Source organism: Bactrocera dorsalis, chromosome 4, assembly GCF_023373825.1.
Source record: "Bactrocera dorsalis isolate Fly_Bdor chromosome 4, ASM2337382v1, whole genome shotgun sequence".
NCBI lineage: Eukaryota > Metazoa > Arthropoda > Insecta > Diptera > Tephritidae > Bactrocera > Bactrocera dorsalis.
The window spans coordinates 10,713,474-10,724,605 of NC_064306.1; the positions used below are offsets into that span (position 1 = coordinate 10,713,474).

Sequence of the window (11,132 nt, forward strand, 5' to 3'; positions counted from 1 at the left end):
TTTTCTATATTAAAGAAATTACAAAAACAATAAAATTAAACGTTAAATTTTAAAAATTAAAATTTTCGAAATTAAAAAAATTCTTATTCGAAGTTAAAAAATCCAAAATTTCTAAATTAAAAAATAATTTAAACTAGTTTTTAAATTTTTGTAACTTTTTTTAATTTTTCGAAATTAAAAAAATTAATTTTCGAAATTAAAAAATTTAAAATTTCTAAATTGAAAAATAATTTAAACTAAGTTTTAATTTTTTTGCTACCTTTTTAAATTTTCGAAATAAAAAAAATTAAAATTTTCGAAATTAAAAAATTCTTATTCGAAGTTAAAAAGTTTAAAATTTCTAAATTAAAAAATAATTTAAACTAAGTTTTAATTTTTTGTAACCTTTTTAAATTTTTCGAAATTAAAAAAAATTGATTTTCGAATTTAAAAAAAATTAACTTAAGTTAATGCTTAATTTTTTTGCAGCTTAAAGTACAACGAAACTTCAAAAAGTATTCGTTTTCCATTTTTACGCCAACAACTTAACTCAAATAAAACATTGAAAAAATCTATTTCTGCTTTGGAATGCTCCAATCTCCGGCGTCTTTCCGCGAAATCGCACACTTCGCCACACAGCGCCACAACGGCTTCCAATGTCACAAAATTATAAAATTACCACAAATATAACTCATCTGCGCTGGCATGCACCATGACGCCAACAACACTGCCACCGCACAAGCAATCTAGCCACCACTTGCCACGGAAAATCTTTCATTTGCAACTTCAAAATCAATATTTGCAACGTAATTAACTTCAAAATTTGAAATTTATGCGATCGTTTCAAGTAAGAATTCTAATGAAGGGCTCTTAAAAATAGTTGCACACACAAAACGGCCGGCTGGAGCAGCCAGACACAAGTGGCAGCGGCGCATGCTGTATGTTCGTGTGTATGTTTGTGGCACTTTGTGCAAATAGAAATGCATTTATGTTTGCATTTTGCAGCGAGCGAGGGTTGCATTTGTTTCTTGTATTTTCCGATTGGCGCACGGCCAAATTGTCTGTTGCGGTTTTTCAACGTGCAAAAATGCCCCGTTTATTGCAACAAGCAAGTATTATTGTAAATTTGTAAATGAAAAGTGTCAACCATATAGGCAGACGTATTTAAGTCAATAATATCTATATGCTGGCTATACAGCATATATGTACGTATGCATGAGCCGTTGCGCTAAGCCAGCCAGGTTTGTCTAGACGCTTGCAACACCATTTTTTCTGCAACTTTTTAACATTTCTTCTCTTGCTTTTTTTTCACAAACAAACTTACTTTCGCCGCTAATATTGCTGTCCTGTGACGAAATCACAAAAATTTACTGTAAATAATTATGCGGCGTTCAAAGTGAAAAGCTTACGCGTCGCCGTCAGCCAACCGGTCGCGTCTATAAGTCGCTGAATTGAGTAATTACATTGGAAAATGAATTGAGAAATTGCATTGAAGTCACAATACGCTTGTATGTGTGTGTGTGTGCGTGTGCGGCAAACGCTAATTGCGGCACAGCAGCGCAAGGCGGCTGCTAGACAGTTGCAGTGGCGGCAAGCGGGCAACAAATTGTGTGGTTTTTATTTAAGCAAGAAAATTTTTTTTTCGCCACTTACGCATACAAACAAACACATACAAATGCATGGCGTTGGTTTGCTATGAATTTGCATTTTTCTATTGCCAATTGTCGATTGATTGCATATTAGTTTATTGTTAAGCTAACGTTTGTTGCGATGATATAACGGTATTTTTTCCAACTGGTGCTTTTTCTACACATTTGCAGCGCTTAAATACTCAATAAGGCAATCAATCATCATTTGCCAGGCGGTTGTAATTATATTGAATTTTATTATTGAAAAATTTGCTGTGAGATTATGAGTTACAACACTGCCACGCTGTTGTTCTGATGCAACCAAAATCACAAAACTCAAGTGCACGATTTGCATACGACAGCAATAGTTGCGAAAAGTAAATGGAATGGAATGAAAAAGCGAATAAAATTTCGCTTAAATGCAAAACTAATTTCAAGACAAGGGTTTTGAAAGAAAAACTTTTGATCTAGAGTTGGAAAAATATTAAAATTGTGTGTTATTTTAAGACTACAACAACAAAATAAAATTTGTGATTTGCCCCCGTTTTTCTAAAATGCTATGGAAAAATCTGTAGTACCTTCGTATATTAAAGAAAAAGTACCTAAATGGTAAAAAAATGTATTTTTCTTTAATATATTAACGAATGTGCTTCAGTTGTTTCCTCATGTACTCCTGAAACATTGCTAAGGAATTTTGAATTTTGTAAATGAAATGATTTTTAATGCAAATCAAGTTTAAGTTGCCATGCGCAAGTCATTCTATAACGAATAATTTTCAAAAATGCTCTGCCTCGAAACTTTTCACTTTTTTGAAAATTAAAAATAACCAGATTTGATAGATTTTTGTTTCAAAATAGTATTCAACACGGTATTTTTATATAACTTTATACGATACATTTTTTATAATTTACTTTGAAAATAAATGGAAGAACTGGAAAATATATAATAAATCGAAAAAAGAATTTTCGAAAATTATCGGCGTTTTAAAAATCTGTGTAAAGCCTTTAGCTACGAAAAAATTGTATAATTAACTTAAAAAATAAGTGGAAGAACTGGAAAAATATATGTGCAATTTTTTTCAAAAACACATTCGAAATTTTTTTCGAAAATATATTCGAATTTTTTTTTCGAAAAATATTCGAAACTTTCTAAAACAAGAAAGATAAACAGATTTGATAAATTTTTGTTTCTAAAAAGAAAAATAATCAGATTTGATAAATTTTTAATTAGAAATTAGTACACGCGGTAATTTCATGCAAATTTATATGATAAATTTCATATAACTAACTTTGAAAATAAGTGTAAAAACTAGAAAAATATATACTAAATCGATTTTTTTTTCGAATATATGTAGTCGGCGTTTCAAAAATCTTTCTTCTATCTACGAAAAAATTTGCGGAAAATAACAGTATTTGGTGAATATTATTTCAGAAAAAGTCTTTAAGTACCTTGAAATAAGGTAAGAATTTAATAATATATTTTCGAAAACAACTAGCATTTTAAAAACGCTTTATAAAATCGGTCCGAGAAAGTTTTCGGTAGAGGAAAATAATAACCGGCGACTTAATTGTTCGTACAAAAGTAATTTTCTAATGAATTAGTTTACAAAACACTTTGCAAAATAAGTTTTGAAAAGGAAATTTTATTTCGAAAATATACTATATATTTTTCTTTCACTTTTTTTAATTATATATTAAATTATATTAAAAATAAGTTTTGTTAAATTTAAAAATAAATGCCGGAAATAAAAAAAATATATATTATAACAATATGTAGGAGGGCTATTCTGGCTCAACTCGTCCCGATAAACCTGATTTTTTTTCAAAACGAGTTACTTAAAAAGTCTCTTTGGCCTTGCTTGATCGTGCGAATTTCGATTCCACATTCATGGAAAGCACTATAAAAGATGATGAGAAATGAGTTTATGAGTTTGACATGTAAAGAAGTCAACAAGCATCGGCATGGAGGGAAAAAATGAGCCAAAATCAAAAAAACACGCCAAGGCCGCTCTACAATGAAGACAATGCTCATTTTTTTGTTTCTAATTCGTGTTTTAGTGCATCATGATTGTGTTCTGAAGGAACACAAAGTCAATAAGGAGTTCTATTTGGCCTTATTGAGGCGTTTGTGTGAGAAAATCCGTTAAAAAACGGCCGAAATTGTGGAAGAACAATTCATGTATATTACACGATACTAATCCACCATCGCATCGAGCCACGATTGTGATCGAATTTAAAGCCAAAAATGCAAGGAAGAAAATTTGTTATTGCCTCTATCGTGGTTATTGATACCGTTTGACTTTTTTTGTAACAAAAAATCCTAAAAATATATTTCTACTCCGCGTTATATTTAAACCCATATATACCTAATATGTATACAATTTATACATACTTTTAATATACCCGCTGCACATGCCCCCTAATATATAATCTCCAAAAAATTTGCTTTTAGCACTCACCTGTTGTAAAAATTGTGCCAATAGATAAAATTGCTCCTTTTTGAAAAACCAATCCATCGATTGAACAGCCGTCAAATCCATATCGGCTGTCCCAGCGGCTTGCGGCACTTGTGGCTGCATTCGGTGGCTGCTAGCTGCTAATAATAATTCTGACGACTGCAGTTTGTTATTGTTGTTGTTTTGATTATGCGTATTATCACTGCTTATAAACTTATTAATTTGTGTTATGTGTTTGTTATTGTTGTTAATATGCTTACTGGGCGCCGTTAAGCATGTAGTTGTATTAACTAGTGTTGTATTATTTGTTGTTGTGGCCGCTGTTGTTGGTGGTATAATTGCATTTGTTGTATGTGCTGTTGTTGTTGTTAGTGGTGGTGTTGTTGTGGGTGTACCAGCACCAGCAGCAGCTGCAACATCCGCCCTGGCACCGGCAACACACGCTGTTGTCGTTGTTGTTGCCGTTGTTGCTGGCGTTTTGGCACGCGTTGTTCTTGTTTGATTAGCTGGCGTTGCCGTGTTTGTTGTTTCTTGCGTTGAAATGTTGTATGATTTTATGCTTTCAGCTTTTTTATGGTGTTTTTAAGCAGCTTTTAACCACTGCTGCCTTTTGCACTTTTTCACTTTACCGTTAACATTTGTATGCTGTGGTTTTTGATTTTTGTTTTTTTATTTTTCCACCAATTTAATGCACTTTCATTGACTTTTTTTTTCAATTTTGCTACCGGTTCAAATTTTTTTCTTCGTATGTCGTCTCACTACAAACTTTAATATTTGTCTGATTTTAGCCATTTATATTGCGAAATTTTGAATTTTCCGATTTGTTACTGAAAGAGAATTGTAAATTCGTTAAATTTTTGCTGGAAAATGGGCACTGGATATTTTTAATACACTGTTGCACATAGAAAAAAAAGGAAAGTAAAGCTTTGTATTGAGTTTTCCACAGTTTCTGTTTATTATATAAATTATATAACATTAATAATTGATTTTAGTACTCGTTTTTACATATTTAAAATATTTTTGTCCTTTTCCACACATTCACTAACAATTAAAAAAAAAATTCTTTTACTTTCCTTATTTGTGTCTCTAACTTCACTCCTTTTTTTAGTACATAAAAAAATAAAATTATTTTGGATAAAAATTCACTTCATTAACCAATTGTTTTGCGCTTCTTTGGTATGTTTTTTAAACTGCTACGTTTTATGAACATTTTCAGTAATCGCCTCATCAAGAAAGGTTTTTTGTCTTAATTCCTTAATAGGCGCTTAATTGCAGTAATCGTTTTTGACTTATTCCTTTAGTGAAGTATTAAGTATTGTGTTTGCTGTTAACGGTTTCAAGATTAAATTTGATTTTCTTGAAGCAACAAAGGCATATCTTGTAGTTTACTTCATTTCTCGTGCCTTATAATATACTTTCAGAAAATCATAAACAAATTTTGGCAAGCTTTTAAACATAACATCTTTTTAAACAACTGAGCAAACACAAAAACCTAAATTTTTTAAATTGAAAACCAATATTTTTAGTAAAGTTCCAGTTTTTAGTTTTTTCAAAGCTTTTCAAAACTTTTTTTGTTACATATATTGGCACATTCTAGTATTTTATTTATATTTTCTTTCACTTTTTTTCAAAAATTTGTTAAAAAATGTTTATATCAAAGAATAAATTTACGTTTTTTTTTATTAAAAAACAAAGTATCCCAGAAGTGCCCGAAGTACGTATTTTTGTTATTTTTATTTGTCCTACCACAGCTTTTTTTTTATTTATTTCGCAGTTCACTTGTGTGTTTTGCCGTCGCTAATTTCACATTACTTTTTTTCTCGGCATCAACTACCGAAGTCATAATTTTTCATAAATAAAATAAAATTCTACGCTAAAAATCATGTTATATTTTTTATTGAAAACCGCATTAATTAAAAAAAAAATATTTTTATTTAACTTAACGTTTTGTAAAAATTTAAAATTTATTTAAATTTTTCTTTACTTAAGATTAAAATAATGCCTTTATTTTCATATCACGCACGATTTTCAAACAAACTCAACAATTTACAAAAAATACTATTTTTTCTTGATTTAAATTAAAAAAAAAAATGCCGTTATTATCATATCACGCACGATTTTCAAACAAATATGCTTAACTATTTAGAAAAACATTGATTGGAAAACAGTTTACTGTTTAGTTTGTGCTCAACTGCTTGAAAAAAATATTGATTGGAAAAAGTTTACGGATTAGTTTAGTTTTAAACTCTCTTCAAAAAGTAGTAGTATTATGATTTATGTATATTTATGCATATTTTTCTCATAGTGATTAAGTAAAACAAACGTCTCATTTACATGCTTCTTATTGTTTAACTAATTTAAGTTTCAATTAATTCAGTATAAACATAATTTTTAGCTTTCTTTAGCTTCATAACAAGTGCTTAGTTCCGCATTGCGTAAATTTCCACTATATATTTTAGGTAATAAAAATTGTAAATTAATAAAAAAAAGTTGTATATTTTTAACAATGTTCCACAGTTTCAAAAATATGATTTTTGTGCAAATAAATTCAAAAAGTTCTTCATTTTATTCTCAAATCACTTCGTTTATAGCGCCAATAATTAATAACGCACAATTCTGAAGCAAACTTCTTATTAGAAATATTAAGTTGTTAAATTATAAAAAAAAGGTAATAATTACAGCAGCGTGCAGTTCCAAACATGTGATCTTTGCACACAAAATCCAACAAATTTTCATAATTTTCTCAAAACACTTTGTTTATAGTGTCAGTATTTATTAACTCTCACAAATATTAATTGTCATAAAGTTATTGCGTTTAATATTTGACACGGCTTCACTTTTTATTAAAAAATATTTATATATGTATTTGTGCGCGCTGCGTATTTGTTGTAAGCACACGAAAATTATTTAAAACAAATTTGTTCCAATATTTGTGAAAACCGCACAACAAAATTTTACCGACGCAAAATCATGAAAAAATATAAAAAAAACATTTTTTATTAATAACCAGTTGTTTTTGTTGCTACTTTGTTGCAATGCTTTGTTTTATTTACCAACACTCACATATTTACACAAGCACACACCTGTATATAAACAGTGTTTACTAGATATGCATATTTATACACGCCCACAATTTAGCATAATTGTTGTTGTTGTTGCTGACATGCAAACATGTGTTGTTGTTTATGTAACATTTTTGCGTTCATACGAAATTGTTGCTAAAAATATTTAATTTTTGTTACACTACCGTCAGGCAACGCGTCGTGCTTTTGTTTGTTGTTGTCACCGATTTGTTTTTTTTTGTTTTTTGCTTGACAGTTATTTATGCATTAATTAATTAATGAACTCCTTTAACCGTATATCGTACTGCCAATAAAGCCCGTTAATTTTTTGCGATTTATTTTTTCATTGATCAATTTGCTATCGATCGTTGTCGCTGTCCGACCAGGCCAGCGGCGTAGTACTACACTAGGCTATAATAATAATAACAAACAAGCAAGACAGACAGACAGACACACACGCAGACAGCGCAACTATAATCTAATAAGATGTTGCCTGTCACGAATTCGGCTGATGACTGAACAAATCGAACATTAACGAAGCGCGCACAACCCTCCCGTGTGTATGGCCCAAGCGACAGCGCTAACAGCAGCGACGTCGACCGCACACAAGACAACTAGCAGTGTGTTATAAACGCTAGGCACATATGTATGCATGTGTGTGTGTGTATGTGTTGGCGGCGCGGTGTGGTGATGGCGACTGCATGTATGCAGTGGAGTATTGGCCAACATTCGTTCGAAAGTCGTCGATGTAGTGGTGCTCTTGTTGCGCGCGCTGTTTAACACTGCTGTGTGTGTTTGTTGTTATCGCTGTTTGTTCTTCTGCTCGATTCTTCGAATGCTACACCAAGTATGTAGCGCTGCTTGCTGCTGGTGGCTAGTGGCTGGTGGCTGACGGCGCTGGCAGTATTAGTTGTTATTGCTATTCGGTTTGGCGTTGCCAATCGTTTCATCGTTTCCATCATCGGTTGTTCCATCGGTTCATTCGCACAGCGCCCACCATCACCAGCATTACAACAACAGCGCAACGCTGCTGTAGCTCTTCCTCAGTTTGGCTCATTTATTGTTATTGCTTTTTACCCATACGTTGTCGTTTTTATTTTCTTAATTGTTGTTTTTTTATTTTATTTTAATTTTCTGTCTTTGATTTACTTTACCCATTCGCTGTGTGTATGTATATTTTTATATTATTCTTCAATATTTATTTTTTTTTTGGTTGTGTTGCTCATCCACATTTCCATGTGTTCGGTTTGATTACTGTAGTAAATGCTTACTCTTTGCGCGCAGTCGGTAATAGCGGCAGCGCAGCGCGCGTCAACGCTGACTGCAGCAACTGCGGAAGTATGGCGCTCGCATCGGCTTATTTCGGCTCATTTGTTGTGAGTGCCGGTGTTTGTTGGCTCGATTTATGATTACGCTCAAAAGAAAAGAAATTAATGCCTTTGAAAGTTGTTAAAGAAATGGAGTGACTAGTTAATGAAGGGTTTTCAATGTATGTAGCTGGAATTTTATGAGAGTCGGTGCAGGTCGCAGAAATAATGAGTGGTAGGATTATCTTATTTATTAAATGCTTGTACATATGTACATATTTATGTGTACATTTAAGTAAATAGCTGGCATATTAGTTTTTGTTGCGCTTGTGCACAGGTGAAAGGCTGAGGGTAGAAAATTAATACGTAATTTTAAATTAAATGTATTAAATATTATTAAAACAGTAACTATAAAAAAATGATTAGTTAAGACACAGATAATTTTTAAGGATTTTTTTAAGATAAAAAACAACAGAGTCTTTAAAAAAATATATTTTTGATAAAAGGAATTATTATTTTTATTGACAAAAATTTAGTAATGTTAATTGCGGCTCAGACTATTTTTTAATTTATATTAAAGTTAAAAAAAACAATACAAACTAATTTAAAAAATAAATTTTATGTTGTCTTAATAATTTTAATAATTTAATAATAATTATTGTAGCTCAGAAAACTTTTAACAAATAAAAATTATTAAAAAATTTTATTAATATTAATTGCGGCTCAGTTTATTTTTTTTTTATCAATTTTAAAGTTTCATAAAAATATATTTGATGAAAAATTGCTTAATGTGTATGGCAGTTCAGTTAATTCTTTACCAATTAAAATTATAAAAAAAAGACTAACTAATTAAAAAATTATTTTTTATTGAAAAAAATATTAATAATAACTGCAGCTTAAAACGACAGGTAGTAATACTAATACATAAATAATTGCAATATTTTATTTACGAGGTCTTTGCCACGTAAATAAATTTCCTTAATAAAAGTTTCTCAAAAAACTAAGATATTGTAGTGTTTACTACAATATAACTTGTTTATATTACTATTATTTACTACAAATAATTTTTAAATCAATGTTTTTTTCATTACTTACATTTCTATATTAAATATTTCTTATTTATTAAAAGCGCAATTCGTTTGCGGTTTGAACTGTAACCACAACCCTCAATTTTTCAATAAATTTTAAATGCTTATGAATATACATACATATGATACATACATATGTATATACATATATGACAAATAGCTTCGGTTTTACCCACAATAGTCTAAAAAATTGTATAACATAACTGAAAAAATATTTTTAAATAGTTTAAAGATTAACCAGTGATTAAATTTTTGTATATTTGTTTTACTAAGAGTTTGTTAGACGAAATATTTTATTATTTACTTTTATTATGTAATGCAAACATTATTTTATGTAGGCTTGTTTAATAAAATATATTTAAAAAAAGCGATTATAATCTAACAAGCTAGCTTTGTGGATAATTTTAAGTCCTTGATATGTTTTGAATATTTTATTTTTAGAACACAAATATGTATATTTACAAAACTTATTTATCGTCATATAAATTAATTACAAAAATTGCAAAGTTCTTTCAGTCCAAAATAAGCTTATTCATACGATATGTTAATATACAGTGGGAGTTAGTTGCTAAAGATCTGTTTCTTTCTGTCTTTTGAGAAGAGCGAAGGGAATTATTGAACTTTTAATTGTTAGGGCTATACTTGTTTAAGAGTGAGTTTGCGAGCGGACTGTAATTGTTAGACATACATAAATATTGTCCATACGCATATCGTTCTCAAGGCATTCAGACATAACTGGATATTAACTCAACCGCATTCTCCAAACAATTTCATATAACACTATATAACCTTAATTGACAAGTGGGATGATTATATAGTAAGTCATTCTTCAACTTTTTGTTGGCTAATTAGAGTTCCATATTTAAGAAATCGTTTAAACATTTTCCAATTTTTAAAAGGAACTGCATATATTTCTTCACATGATTATTTATTTTCATAACATTTTTCGTATATAAGAAATATGTTTGTTTTTAAAACGCAAAAATATAAATAAGGTTTTCCCTTCTCTACCAAAGTATGCTCCTCCTAAAACACCATCTAACTTAACCTGCGTGTTACGAAAAAGTCCTTAAGCCACCTTGCATAAAATGCTCAAATCCAATCAGCAGCAACAACTAGCCATCCTTCAAACATACTATGCTGCTCAAAAACCATTTGGAAAAGGTAGAAAAATCATAGCAAAAATGCGCTCTCAAACCGGAACACACTCATTTGCTGCCTAATAAACGCACTCTCAGCACCAACTATCCACTCAATTCTGTGCCAGTGGCTGCGACGTTGACCTATGCCACGGCTACAACCGCTGCCGACGTCACAGTTGACGTCGAGCAACACTGGCAGCAGGTTTGCTGCTTTATTCCTTCGTTTGACTGCTTATAAGTGGGTATGTGTGCTGCTGCGCTGCTGTTGCGCTCACTGTGTGGCTGACTGACTGTTATGGGTTGTTGTTGGCATTGTTTGCTTTTGATTTCTTTTAACTGCATTGAATTTGTCATTGCGCTACGCTGTTGATTTTTTGTTTTTGTTTTGGGCAACAAGCAAGTAAGTATTACTTTCTATTGCAACCCCCACCTGCCTCGTTTTGATGAAAATTCATGTGTGCGCTCTCCTTC

General features: G+C 30.8%; 1 protein-coding gene across 7 annotated transcripts in view; it reads right to left on the reverse strand.

The window, feature by feature from the left end:
• Positions 1 to 8,182, reverse strand: part of LOC105228617 (homeobox protein cut) — a 206,428-nt gene extending 198,246 nt beyond the window's left edge. Inside the window, exons 1-2 of one of the 7 annotated variants that reach the window (XM_019991152.3) lie at positions 7,418 to 8,182; positions 4,066 to 4,889 (exon numbers count right to left, since the gene is read on the reverse strand). In XM_019991152.3, coding sequence (XP_019846711.2) covers positions 4,066 to 4,185 — 120 coding nt within the window. In that variant the 5' untranslated portion in view covers positions 4,186 to 4,889; positions 7,418 to 8,182. Of the gene's footprint in view, positions 1 to 4,065; positions 4,890 to 7,115 lie in introns of all 7 variants that reach the window. The other 6 variants (XM_019991149.3, XM_029551242.2, XM_019991150.3 and 3 more) reach the window with 6 other exon arrangements.
• Between the last annotated feature and the right edge of the window lie 2,950 nt (positions 8,183 to 11,132).